Source organism: Phoxinus phoxinus (assembly GCF_949152265.1).
Source record: "Phoxinus phoxinus genome assembly, chromosome: 8".
Classification (NCBI taxonomy): Eukaryota; Metazoa; Chordata; class Actinopteri; order Cypriniformes; family Leuciscidae; genus Phoxinus; species Phoxinus phoxinus.
This window is the reverse complement of record NC_136883.1, coordinates 33,651,019-33,665,729: the sequence shown is the minus strand read 5'-3', so window position 1 is coordinate 33,665,729 and position 14,711 is coordinate 33,651,019. Positions and strand designations below refer to the sequence as shown.

The following is a 14,711-nucleotide window of genomic DNA, read 5'->3' as shown; positions in this document are numbered from 1 at the left end:
AACTTTTTCAAGTGATTAGTAAAATAATGCATTACTAATTTACAACTACATATAGTTAAGTTAGTTATTTTTTTTTTTTAAATAATGCATTTTTTTTTTCTTTCTTATATAGTCACTGGCTCTGTCCCAAATGGCACACTTTCACGTTCACTCATGGGCTGATTCCGAAATGATGTACTTCCCTACTATATTGTAGGCAATATCCCCTTCAATGATCCAATTCAACCATAAGAAACAAAAATGACTTTAGATATACCTCACATTTGTTTAATTTTTTGTTTGTTTTTATTAATGAAATAAGAGTGTTGAACTTTCTTCTCCTGCGTCTTATTCTTCTGCAATACAGAATGGCAGCGCAGCTGGAAGCTGAAAAATAAAACTTTTTTTGTTATTAAAAAACAAAGCAAGCAAGCCCAGACCAGATGAGAAAAAGTAATGCATTACTTTCCACAATATTTTAGGGAGTAACAGAATATTGTAATGCATTACTTTTAAAAGTAACTTTCGCCAACACTGCTTATTACCCAATTTTTCAGAGAGCAAAATAAAGTGTGCATGACAAAAACCACATACAAGGAAGCAATATCCCCCTGAGATAGAATAGATTTATTAGCAAGAGGTAATCAGGAAACATACAGTTTATTTTTCTTTCTTTTTCTTTTCTGTTCATTTCTCTTTTTTGTACAAAACTGGAAATATTTCCCGAGCCGTGGAAATAAACTTAAGGGTTGAAAGATAATTCTCATACCACTGGGTATTGCTAACAGCAAAATGTTTGTTTGTATGTTTATATATAATTTATAAGAGTATGTGCACATAGATGTGTATACAGTGTATATATATATATATATATATATATATATATATATATATATATATATATATATATATATATATGTATATATATATATATCCTTTTTAAAGTTTCTGGCTGATACAGTGTTGCATGCCTGCCACATGAGCGATTAGTGTGTTTCCAGACTGTACATAGTAAAAATACATACAAATATTCACAGAATAAGCACTACATTACTATATTCCTGCTAAGAGAATGATTATAGACAGGATTACAGTATATGCAAAACACTTTAAAGTCCTCTACCTCTAGATCATGGTTTCAAAAATCACAAATCATATAGCATTGAGTGTGTAAGCATAGGATACAACGCTTTAAAGAGGTGTGCTTTAAACTAGTACATGTTAAGAAATACATAGGGCTGCATGTACAAAATATACAGAATACTTTTCTGTGTGGCGAGTTGACAATGTTTGTACAAAAATGTTTCTACGGTCTGTTTTTTCTTCTTTCTTTTTTAGGTAAGGATGCAGAACCCTACGTCTTTATTCTAGGACTACAAAAATACCCTTTGTATGCTGCAAGCGGGAAGGTCATTCACTTTTGATCATACTCTTAAACGACAATGCATTTTACAAAGTGATATTCAGTCACGTTCCACAATCACTGGAACAGCAAGAAGAACATAGATTGTCTGTAAATGTACAATAGCTGGATAATCTGGTGTAGAAGGATAGTGTTGAACCCAGAATACCCTTTTTTCCCAAAATGCGGCTGTGAGCAACGAAAACATTACATGGGTAAACGATCACTAAATGACTAGTTTCAAAAATATAATGCTGATCTAATAGTCCTTGCTTTTTTTTGTAAAGAAATAGTCTGATTTTGGGCTGAGAAAATAATAATAAATAAATAAATAGCTGCAAAATGAACAAATTCTTCATGCATTTGATTTTGTCTATTTTTGCCTGATAGGAGACATATACTCTCTTTTAATGTATTATAATTACCAAGCTATTCACTGTCTGCTTTATTAAGTCATGCCAAAACTGTTCAAAAAATATCATGGCAGTTTAGGCATTGTGAAATCAGGGGATGGACGTTAATTATCGCAACCAATTAATGTAAAAATGCTGGAGTTGGTTCAGCGAAGTACAGTGACGTGTGCCTTGGATTATAATGGTATAACAGTATAAGTGTTTCTATACGCTTGGTTGTATACAGGAATATATCTGCTTTCCACATTGCTACATGGTATGCATATACTGTAAAATAGTTACATGCATCTATTAAAACCTCAAACTGCTCCTGCCGGCTTTTCATTACGATGATGTGGATCAGTTAAAGAGACAACCACACCTTGAAATAGAATTGAATTAAATCCTGTTGTAAGTACAGGTAAATCATTTGGGACGGGGATAAAATATGATTCCCTAAAGAACAAAAGGTTGAAATCAACAGGTAAGTCCTCGGTGAAAGATCGGAAACAATTAGGCAACATTTGGTTACAACTAAAAACAAGGAACACATCCAGGAGTAATAATCATGTTACAGTACATAACAGAACACATGGATGTATACTGTAGAGAGCGTGGTGTCTGTACATTTTGTAGACGTTAAGCACAGCCTTTCTCAGTTGGGCACCTTAGGCTCAATTCTGAGAGAGGCTTCATACAGGCCTTCTTCATCCATTACCAAGCTTTGGTCCAGTAAATACAGCACTGCCTGGAAGACAAACGCAGTATCAGTTTCATATTGAATGTGATGCTTCAATGCAAACTACACTGTGAAAACAGCTCAAATCTCCATTCAAGTTTCCTAGAGAAAAGAGAATATATTCTCGTAAAATACCTACAGGTTTTTCAGTGTTTTTTTCAGTAAATGGGTACGCTAATGTTAGAAGTACAATTAGATTCTGTGATTAAATGGCTTTGTAGAGATACCATGATGTGTTAGCAAATATCTAACCATTAAAAAGTATTAAAAAGAGCTTGAAACTAAACCTCGCAACTTTATTAGATCCTCAAGCTGTCGGTAAAACCTCATAACTCCTCCCGGCTCTATCGTGAATGAAGTGCCGCACGCATTTTGGATCATCTCTGCTTGTATGCAATGCAAGGGTAAATAAAGAACTGTTGGTTTGAATAAGTAAAGCGTTTTTATTACTCAAGAAACTATATATAAAGGCTAATGTTTTATGTGTTTAGGGAGTGGAGAAGAGCGTCTTAATCTAACATTTGTCGTCAAGTTATAGCCAATACTGTCTTAAATAGCCCGTGCGGAGCACTTCGTCTTTTATAACATGAGATTATGGCCAAATTACAGAAAAAACTGAGAGCCCCCACAGCTACAATAAACTTTATAACCTGTAAGTTGATAAAAACATAATGCGATGCACTTACTGCCTTAGATAACAGACAAAACACATCCGAAATTCGTCAAAAACCTTGTAACTCCCTTTGAGCTTGATTTTAGTAAAATATTAATAATATATTGACACATGCAGGTGTCTGGCCACATATAAAGCTACAGTTTTAACAATGCAGTGTTAAATAATGTTTTTCACATTTTCAGAAAAGTACAAGGTTAGAGATACAAGGTTTCTGCCCAATAGCGACACTACAATGATGTACAAAACAAACAATACATACTCAAACCTGATCACTAACTGTACTAGTACTAGTGCATGTTGATCATGAAACCTAATATTTTACCAGTACAAACCAACATTAGTTCAATACCTTTGGCTGGTAATCAATCTTGTATGCCGTTTGCTGAAACTGCCGGATTTCTCGGATGATATGGGAGATCTGTAAAATAAAGAAAATATGATAACAAAATGACTATGACTCTTTTCCACATGCATTAAAGAAACACATCTAAAAACCTACCATTCTCATCTTGGAAAAGTTGACCAAGTTGTCCTCTGTGTAGTTGGGGGTCCCTTCCTCAATAAAGGCCAAGTCAGTGAGGTACATTCCCAAATATGGCACACAGGGAGGGTCACAACTAGCAGGAACATTAGAAAAAAAATATTAGCCATGCCATCATGTTTCATTGCCATATCATATTACCATAACCAAAGCAAATGGCAAAATAAAAAAATGAATAAAATAATCACTATCTCTCATAGACCTCCTCAAATACACAGATCTGAGTTCAATTACAGCAACAAGTAACAAGTACAGCAACAAAAAACATACTTTTTTAAGGCCTCTCTGAGGTTCTTGAACCTTCCTTCAGATGAGACCAACTTCTGCAGCTTGTCAATGACTGTTTTGGTCTAATGATTTAAACGAAACAGGGTGTTAAATGTTATCAGTCTAGTCAGTTAATATCAAATCAACAAAAGGATGTCATGCAAATATTGCTTAAAGGTGCAGTAAGGGATTTCTGAGAAACGCAGTTGAAAGTGGATCAGACTGAGCAGCACAACACACTTGTAGCCAATCAGCAGTAGGGGGCGTGTCCACTCATGATGGGGGAGGAGAGAGAGTGAGCAAGAGGGGAATTTGAAGAAAGACTGTAGAAAGAGAGATGGCTGAGATACATTACATAAGAGAAAAGCTCAGAGGCTTTTTATACTTTTTGATATTATGGTTGAAACTAGATGATATATGTAAAAATAATTATATTTAGACTTCTGTTATTGTTTGCTATTAAGCAATTCAAGTCTATGGAAGTCCGTCCGTCCGTTCGTTCGTCATCTTTGCTTTAGTTTTGGAGGCGGAGCAATGAAGGGAGGGGTGTGTTTGTTTGGGTTGATTTCAAACATCAACAGTGTTTCTCAGAAATCGCTTACTGCACCTTTAATTGTCTGAATACTTTAACAGTCTTAAAAAGGCCCTACTTGTCCTTTCAAGCCAGCTGACATGATTCATGTTCTCATATTCTTTGTTCAATAACAAACGCCATATTAATTGCTTTTATTTTGATGAGGTTTTATCCAAGTAGTTCCCCACCTGTTTAGAAACTTTGAGCCAAGTTTTCTTCAGACGGAAGACAGAGCTGCGATTGAGGGACGAGGTGATTTCCAGCACAGCATTGTAGTTATGGAGACAGCGGCAGATATCGGCTACTGCCACCCACTTCTCTATCACTGCGACCCGTACATTCACATCCTCACAGCGCAGGATCTCTGTGGCAATCAGGTTACTGATCTTTAAAAGAGACAGAGATATATCAGCATTGTGCACATCATGCTTCATTTGGGACAGTGCATCAACAAATACATGGCAAGAACTGAACATTTACACTTATCTAGAAGCAGATGTTTTCACATTGAACACTTACATCATTGAAGTGTTTTGTCGTTTTCATGATGTAAGGTGTTTTCTCATTTTTGTCATTCTTCATCCATCCTTGACCAAAAAACTCCCTGTACGATAATAAACACATTGGTGAGGAAAAACACTATGCTTGATAGCTTACGGGATTATTCACATTTCTTCACAAATATTTAAAGGAGCTATATGTAAGAATTTTCATGTATTAATCGCTTTTGGTATTGCCAATGAGTGAACAGCTCGTAACGAATCTTAAAAAACGAGACCTCCTAGGTTGTCTTTGAAAGCCTGTCGACTGATTTTTATGTGAAAGACTCGGGCCGGTTTCACCAGGAAAATCCAAAGGATGTGACAGTCACGCGCGCTCCCGAGACCCTCTCTTCTGTTCAACGATACATGAAATAAATCCTTATCCAATGTTCAGGATAATGCCGAAAGAGCCATTCTGCACTGTGACGTCAGTGTGTCATGCAAAGAAAAGGGATTCATTCAAACTATAGTCTCGCATACATATCCAGAACCATATAGTCTCAAATATACTTTATAATCAAACTATCTGTCGACATGATGCCGGTAAATCGCAGAACTGGTGCAAACAAATCCACATCGCTATGATCAGATGCTTCTTAACTGCTGTTTTCTCAAAGATATCATTTTTGGTGTGTGCTTATTTTGTTATTGAGAGGAAAGCATGCAGTACAAATTAATCTAAACGTCGCTCTCAGCGTTCTGGATGTATATCGCTGCAGCGGTATTTTCAACTTCTTTTTACTTCTAAGCAAATAACGAGTATATCGGGTATATAATACGCATTAAATAACGAGTATATAATACGCATTAAATCACGTCTCTTGTTCAAGTGTGCACACGTGTGATCACAATCAGTTGCTGGCTGCAGTTCACTTAACGGTCACCGATGACACTAATAATAAGGGTTTCTGAATTCTACATATAGCCACTTTAAGTATTATGTAAAAACGAATCAAACAATGTAACTAAGCTTTTCTTGTTAAATGCATAGTTCACTCAAAATGAAAAATGTCATGTCATTCATGTCAAAGCTGTATGCAGAATTGAGAATCTATCGTATGACTTTAGAAGATGGATATATAGAGTGCAAATCATATTGTAAGAGCTGTGTGAACTGTGAAGATTATTTGAAGTGTACATGTCCATGAAATAACAGCATACAGGTTTGGAGCAACATTAATGACATTTATTTTTGAGTGAACTATACTTTATCTCCGTAGTTCCCTAAATAACATAAATTGAAACATAATCACACTCACTCATATGGTATGACTTTAAAAACCAGGTGGTCCAGCAGGGTGAGCTGTTCTGCGATCTCCAGAGCTGAATGATTCTCGAAGGGCTCCGACTTTCCTCCTTCCGCCTACATAACATAACAATTAGATAAATAACAATGAATTAAAAGTTGAATAATGAATTTCAGCAGTTTATACAACTTTGTAAATGGTGAAACATTCTAAACCAAAACCACTGTAATAACAAGTGGTGTTCTGGGTATACACTACCATTCAAAAGTCTGGAGTTATTAAGATTTTAAATAATAATAATAATACTTCTATTCAGCAAGGATGCATTAAATTGATCAAAAGTGACCGTACAAAAGATTTCTGTTACAAATAAATAATTTTTTTTTAACTTTATATACTCATCAAAGAGTCATGAAAAAAATATACCAGTTTCCACACAATTATTAAGCAGTGACTGTTTTCAACATTGATAATGATAAGAACATTTTTAGATGAGCAGCAACTCAGCATATTAGAACGATTTCTGAAGGTGACGCTGAAGACTGGAATTTTGATGCAGAAAATTCAGCTTTGCCATCATTTAAATAAATAATATTTTTTAAATATATTAAAATAGGAATCCAATTTTATATTTCATTCAGCCTTGGTGAGCATAAGATACAGTACTTTCAAAAAACGTTAAAAGATCTTACCGACTCCAAACTTTTGAACAGTAATTTAAATGTGTTATGTTGAAACAATAAAGTTCTGATTGTTTTTGCAGTGAAAGGCATTCATGTTAAATATGTTAATCTTAAATAATTTGGGATGACTCAGAATCACAAAACTCACCATCTGCAGCACCTCCTCCAGACAGATCTGATTGTCACCAGGATCCTCCTGTGTCAATGTCCTGTCAGAGAAAGAACAATTATGGTTTACAAGCAAAACCACTGACTGACTTGCATGAACAAAAGTTTATCAGGTAACAGAAGTGGCACACAAAACACACTCATATTTATCCCTAACTCTACATGTGAGCATTGCATCTGTCAGAGTGTATGCACTGGGCAGCAGACTCACCTTATGATGTTGGCGGCAGCTTTCCTTTCCTGGGTCAGAAGTTCAGGATCATGCATCACCTCCTCCAGGAAACTAATCACCTTCATTTTCAGCTCAGTGTTGGATTCAAAGTCCTGCACACACAATACACAATAGGTATATTTGACCATGGTTTAAAGGGGTCATATGATGCTATTTTAAAAGTTCATTCTTTTAATTGTTCATTCTTTGTTTATAGGCTGTAATAGAATAGGTTAACGTGATTTAATGTTCTAAAACACGCTCCTCTATTCTCAGTCTCTGAAACGCAGTGCTCTGATTGGCCAGTCGGTTTTGCCATATTAGTATCAGAGTCGGATTCTGAAAATGCAGATGATCAAGCCGATCGATCAGAACCAACTTTGCAAGCATGAGTTGAGCAGAACGTTTCACAGTGGTAAGAAGACTTTGGATATAGCCTGCGTTGTACTTTTCCAGGTTCAGGAAGCTGTTCACTGCAAACAAGCAAACTTCTGGGTTGTACTGCTCAAGAACAGCTTTATAAATAAATCTTTACAGCCAATTCCTAATTTCATCCGCTTTCAGAAGGCTAAACTAAGTGGTTTTGCCTTTGCATTCTAAACACACATGATGACAACACTACAATTCACTGAAGTCTTTGCATATGCCTTTGGCCGGGCATTAATTATATAACTAATCGCCGGTCTAATATTTCACAATGTGACAGACGTTTGAGGAAGTAATATCTGGGCTTCGATCGAGGTGTTTTAGGCAGGTTAATGTGATCAGTGTTCTCTGTTAAATAGAATAAATCCTCCTTTGTGGGAGACTATGAGCTCTGTAACTTTACAGATCATATACAGTACAAGCACAAACAGATACATTACACACTAAATGTATCACACTAAAAAACATTTTAAAAAGCATCATATGACCTCCTTTAAAAATATCCAAATCCTTTTGGGCCAAATTTTACAACTTTATGTTTCTATTTGGTCACTGCTTATTTTAGTATATTATTATAATGTGTCCTCAATCTCACCTGCGAGTGTTTGGACACCCAGTGCCTGAGGACATTGAGAACTCTGTTAGTTGCTGCTCGACGAATCACAAACTCCTTATCTCCGTTCCTCTGATCCGTGGGGAACCCTGATAGCCAATCAGAACTCACATTAATCTCTTTTTTTGCCAGGCAACAAATATCCACAACCTATGAGAGATCGAAACAGATTGGTGAATCCTACCAGTGCTTGCCAGAGACATGCGCCGGTACTTCTCCTTGGTCGGCGTGCCCTCGTTGGCACCAGCAGTGGCGATGGCGAAGGCAGAAGCGGCAGACAAGGCGCTACGGTTGTTATCCAGCTCCCGGCAGGACGACATCACCATGCCATTATTGTATGAGAACAGAGAGAATTCTGCCCAGAGAGAAAGACAAGAAGCACGCACGATTGTTAAATGCATGTTTGGACTGGAGGTTAATTGCTATGGAAGCTTGTTCTCACAATTACATAATAACAACAACAAAAAAATCTCACATTTCTGACTTTTTTTCTCACAATTGTAAGTTCATAACACACAATTCTGGCTTTTTTCTTGGAATTCCAAGTTCTGTCAAGATAACTCTTGGAGTGTTTGGCATGATATGACAATATTGATATGTTGAGTCTTGGTGGAATAGATCTGCTATGCTGCTGTACAATATAGCGTACATGAATTCCCCGTAGCAGATCTATACAGGTGGATCTGGGGAAGGTGGAGGGTTTCTGAAAGTGCGCTGCAACTGCTACAGCAAATGCTAACCAAGTATTTGAAGGTTAAGAAGCGAGCTCATTGGCTACTGATACAGCAGGAACCAATCAGATGTGCCCTATAGAGAATTATGTGATTGCAAGCAGATTGAGTAAAGGACCTATCATTCTGCGCCATCTAGAGTTTCATGACAGAACTTTATATTTTAGATCTCGCCATTCTAGATTTAAATTCGCAGTTGTGAGTTATAGTCAGACTTGCAAGATATATACTTTAACGATTCCATGGTAGACACAAGCTTACTTAAATTACATGTTAATTTAGTTTTAATTTCAGATAAAAATATAATTAGTCAGTAACTCAATACCAGTTCAGAGTTTTAAACAATTAAATGTTTGCATACTTCAAGTGGTAAGACTGGAACTAGATAAGCATGTAAAAAAATACAGGCGCTTGTAAGGCAACACAAGAATAGTGTATTAGCTGCAGGTTCTCCAAGTTCTGGGCAAATTAATGTTATTGTCATGATGCTCAGCATGGGTCTAGTTTTCTGTCAGCAGTGTTTGAGAATTAAAATAGAACACAACACTGTCTTTGCAGTGTAGTGGCTATGAATAGCTAAAGGGTTAATAATGTAAATCACCAATCACAATTTAATAAGCAAAAAGACGTTAGAAAGCGGATTAATCACAGTTCAGTATGCAAATATTAAAATGGTCAGTTCTATTTTTCTGAACATTCAATCAATGATTTCTTCAGTTCAAAATTCAAAAACTACAATGAAATGTAGTGGAATAAAATTATGCTTTGGAATGTAGTGACATAAAAGTACAAGTTTACGAAAATAAACATACTCTGATAAAGTAGTTGCTTGAAAAATACTTGATATTGTAACAAAGTATTTTACTTGTCCACCACTGAATATTATTGATATTCTTCCAACTAGTAATATAAATCATTACACTAGTGTTATGCTGTTTATGTTTGCAAAGTAATGTGGCAATATTATTAGCTGTCATTTTACAAATTTGAATCAGAATTCTAAATCAGAACTATGCCTTTTTAAATTTTTAATATTAAATATTTGGTTTTTTATTATATATTTAAAAATAATAATAAAGTAAACAGCACTGCTAAAAGTTTGAATCTGTAATCTCAAAGATATTCGAGCTGAAGTGTCTGAAGAATGTGTACTTAAGACTTGTCAGCATCATCATAAAGCGTCATCTGTCCGTAACCAAAGACTAAAAGGTCCAAACAAATATTTAGTAGACGTGGAGTTACTGTGTTTCAGAGTGCTTTCCCTTTAAGGATACAGCAGGTGTAAAAAAAGACAAGATGGACTCATGCAGAAATAATGGAGGCAGTGACATTATCTCCACAATGGATAAGCCCTTGATGATGACATATGAAAATGTCACAAACATCTACTGCGCCCAACGACTGTTAAACAAAACCCACTATCCAGTTTGTCTGCGACTGCCAGCAATACCACAATAAGCACTTATCTCCATACTGTTAGTTTTGTACTTGCAAGCACTTTCCACAGGCTAATGCATCATGTTATCATAAAAAAAAGTCTTTTTGGAGCATGATGCTGCAATGATGTAGTGCATCTAAGCATCCAGCAGGTGGCGGCGCAAAACGTTAAATCACAGACTGCGTCTTCATCAAGACAATAGGCTGGGCTCTGGTTCTCAAGATGGTTGAGACTAAAAATACCTCATCATTTCACTAAGATGAATGTCTCAAATACACTCTCAGAGAATAACAAAAGCAGCGTTTTAAAGGAAACTAGTTGTTGTTGCACGCTGCAGCAAAGGAGGCTTAGAAAAGAATACCTAAGGGGAACCGAAACATGCTTTCTTCTTCTACTGCCACAAAGCTTGACGGAAATACTGCGTCACACATATGAAACAATGGGATCATTGTTGACCTTTGAACCCCTATTTAAGTTAGTTTTAAAGCAAGGAGTCGGCGTTGTTACAGTGCATCGACCGCACCGGGGTGGCAGAGAGAAAACACGCTGGTTGCTATGGCACAAGTTTCCCAAACACCTACTCACGCCTCCTTTGGCGTTTCCCTGAGCTTTTTTTTTTTTTAAACCTACAGAATTAATGAGATTTTGCATGAATCGTGTCTTCCATCTCTGTCCTAAGAATCACTTCAGATCTTCACAGATACACATACTTTATGAACGTCGACATGTGTGAACAAAATAGAAACAGGAACAGAATACAAAAATGCTAAGGACCTTGATGTTTTTACGCATAGCTAAATCAAGCAGCGCAAAGCTTTAAAAGAAAAATCTAATGTTAATAGACCATTGAATTAAACACTCCTTCTCAAAACAGCTAGTCTGCCATTTTGAGCCATTGATAAATGCAACATTTGGCTGGTGTGAAGGGTGCAGGTGGCTTGTCAGCGTGAGATGCAGGTGCTCTGGTTTTCATGTCAGTGAGCGATAACAACATGGCAGGGAAGTCTAGGACAGAGTGTCTTCTACCTGAGGAGTTTTTGCATTTGACGTTTTTGGGAGTGGTGGGTGATTTGGTGGGCGATACTTCAGCCTCTGCCTCGTCACTCTGGATCGGGTCGTTGTCGTTTTCCTCCCTCACTGAACCGTCTAGAAAAAAAATCAGTCATAGGCATTACAGTCATCTATATGCACAACTTATCGGACACATGAAAGAACACAAAGCCACCAAATTATGACAGTTTGCAGTCTGGATGTCAAAAGTACTGGTTCTTTGGTACCAAGGTGATGATAAAATAAAATAAAATTTAATTAAATATGAATTAATATTCAGCTAGCTGACAAGGCAACTTTAATTTAGGTTTGAGTAATAAAATACCTAAAACTAAAATCTAATAAAAAAAAATACTATATAGATATTTAAACTGATAAAAACGCACTAAATTACTATGAAAATGGAAACAGAAAACACAAAATATATCTTATTGAAAATATTAACAAAAACAAATTTTTTTTTTTTTTATATCAATGGTACTAAAATTACGCAAGGGTACATGTCATTGCTATAATTTAGTTTGTTTAATATTTATATCAAATTACAACAATGACATGTCACTTTTTTAATTGTTTTACATTTTTTTTTTATTAAAAAATATTTTTAAAATACTTTTTTTATTTGATATATTATTAATAATAATATAATAATAATAATGTTATGGATTATAATATAATAATAATAATATTATATTTTTAAATAAAGCACTGTGTTATTTAGTTTATTTTGTGTTATCGAAATTAGTGTAGAGAAATTTTAATTTTGGTAACTTTAGATTAGGGTACAATTCTCACTATTGACTATGACTTTTGCTTCAATAAACTCCTAATTACTGCTTGTTAATAGTGAGTAAGGTAGTTAAGTTTAAGTATGGGGTAGGATTAAAGGATTACTAATATCCTAGTAATGTGCATGCTAATAAGCAACTAGTTAATAGAGAGAATTGGACCCTAAACTAAAGTGTTACTGGAATTTTTTACTGGTATTTTGCAGTATGAACTCACCCTGTTTGCACGGTGAAACCTCATCAGTCTTGTCCGTCTTGCCCTCGCTCTCGTCAGGAATCTTGCTGGAGACGGGGCTGGACACGTAGAGCTTGTTGATGTCCAAAGTGGTCTTGCTGAAAGGGGACATGGATGAGTACATGCTTGCATAGCCATTGGGGGAACAGCTAAGGGCCGCCAGGTCCAGAGCCTTCCCGCCGGTGATGATGGGGATGTTGAGGGACAGTTTGCGGCGCCGGTTGGGGGACGAGGTCTTGGTGATGGCCAGCGGGGGTGGGGAGGAGAACTTGCGGCTGGCACGGGGCGACTTGGGAGGCTCTCCGTAGAGGAGCTTGTTATTTTGGCTGCTCGCGAAAAACAGCTCCAGGGATCTAGGTGTCAAAAAGAGCAGGAGGGATGATTTAGTGATCATGCTGTCTTGATTTAAACCTCTTGAGGGTGTCACACACGGATATGTGATTTCAGATAAGGAATTTAAACTTTTTTTTTTTTAAAGAGATTAATATTTTTATCAGTTAAACTGATAAAAAGTAACAGTAAAGACATTTGTAATGTTACTAAATAATTATATTTCAAATAAATGAATCAATGCATCGTAATGAACTGACGTAATGAATGGAAATGTCATGAACTTGTAATTCCAATGAAAAGCATGATAATGTAGACACTTAGAATTTATATGGAAACAAGCTTTAGGAGCTTTCCATCTTTACTCTCCTCAAGTTACGTTGCATTCGGAGATCGACTACTTTTGACTGACAAAATTCCAGCCACCGGAAACGCTAACTGACAAAGTGAGTCGTACAAAACCTTTCTTTTTAGTAAACTTTGTGTACACAAACAATGTAGTCAATGCTCGAGTTCATGTGTAGAGCCCCTGGTGATACTTCAAGCACAGTTTTATGTTGTGTCGAGCCGCATTAGTGTTTTAAAAATAGCGATTTTGATGCTATCATAGAAGTATCACTCCCATTCAAAAGGCATTTTGAGCTAAAACAAAAATACGGTCAATCTTAAAAGTGGCGTTTCCATTTTAAATGCTTTTACACGAAAGTTTGACTCGGGTAGATTAAAAAAAAGAGCCTAGGTTCACTTTTGGCGACAGTTACCCTTTAAATGCAAGTCTCAAGTCATGTGACCAAATGATTTGCTCAGATGATTGGTTGAGCAAATTATTACTCATTATAAATGAACCTCGCAGAGCTGTTTGTTCGAGGCTCATTCAATGCTTTTAGTTTGGGGATAACTCTCTAACTGACCAATGAGAACCTATATGAAAACATTCCTTATTTTCAGTTTAATGTCACTACAGTCCCAGAAATGACACGTTTCACCTTTAAACAAGCACAGATTCAGAAAACCACCATTGGCACATCACAAGCCTACAAAAAAACAACAGTTTTGTATTAGCCTCTCATTGCAGCTCATGATTTAGCGGATAATGGCTTCCCAATGCCGCGTGGTGTGCTCAGGGTGTATGCGCTGACAGAGAAAAGCGTCTCTGCGGAGCATAAACAGCCTACTCTCCACATCTCTCTATAAGGATGGAGAGCGTTGCAGAGAAGCTTTCCCACACATCGAGCCACCCCTACACGTCATGCCTGCACAGAAATAACCCCTCTTATGACAGTCTGGGTGAGCGCTGAAGCTGAGGCAGGGCAGCTGAGCGGGGGAGGCCATGCAGTCTGCCCAGGGGAGAGTGGGTGTGTGGGAGGTCCCCGGCTCGTACCCATGTGCCTGGATCTCCGTCTCCGGAGCCAACAGGAGGAGGAGACGCAGAAAGCAAGACAGAGAGACCAAAATAAAGCGTGTGCGCGCGAGAGAGAGAGAGGCTGCAAAACGTGCACACTAAATATTTGATCTCGCAGATGCGGCACGGGTGGGGTCCTGCAGCAGAGTGGCCGGTTGCTAAGGTGATGGCGACAAGAGCCCCGCTGAGACGCTTCAGTCAGGCAGGCTTGCGGGGCGATGAAGCAGGGCCCAATTACTGCCGTTTCCAGCAGAACACACACATACATTGAGCGGGG

At 37.1% G+C, this 14,711-nt stretch overlaps 1 protein-coding gene across 2 annotated transcripts in view; it reads right to left on the bottom strand.

Annotated features, from left to right (window-relative positions):
• Window positions 1–1,315: 1,315 nt before the first annotated feature.
• rasgrf1 (Ras protein specific guanine nucleotide releasing factor 1) overlaps window positions 1,316–14,711 on the bottom strand; it is a 79,978-nt gene continuing 66,582 nt past the window's right edge. For both annotated transcript variants that reach the window (XM_079620592.1, XM_079620591.1), the window contains exons 15-27: window positions 12,685–13,055; window positions 11,656–11,775; window positions 8,645–8,815; window positions 8,443–8,549; window positions 7,422–7,534; window positions 7,191–7,251; window positions 6,372–6,475; window positions 5,090–5,174; window positions 4,759–4,956; window positions 4,000–4,079; window positions 3,688–3,805; window positions 3,538–3,606; window positions 1,316–2,521 (exon numbers count right to left, since the gene is read on the bottom strand). In XM_079620592.1, the coding sequence (XP_079476718.1) occupies window positions 2,429–2,521; window positions 3,538–3,606; window positions 3,688–3,805; window positions 4,000–4,079; window positions 4,759–4,956; window positions 5,090–5,174; window positions 6,372–6,475; window positions 7,191–7,251; window positions 7,422–7,534; window positions 8,443–8,549; window positions 8,645–8,815; window positions 11,656–11,775; window positions 12,685–13,055 (1,690 nt within the window). In that variant the 3' untranslated portion in view covers window positions 1,316–2,428. The remainder of the gene's footprint in view (window positions 2,522–3,537; window positions 3,607–3,687; window positions 3,806–3,999; window positions 4,080–4,758; window positions 4,957–5,089; window positions 5,175–6,371; window positions 6,476–7,190; window positions 7,252–7,421; window positions 7,535–8,442; window positions 8,550–8,644; window positions 8,816–11,655; window positions 11,776–12,684; window positions 13,056–14,711) is intronic.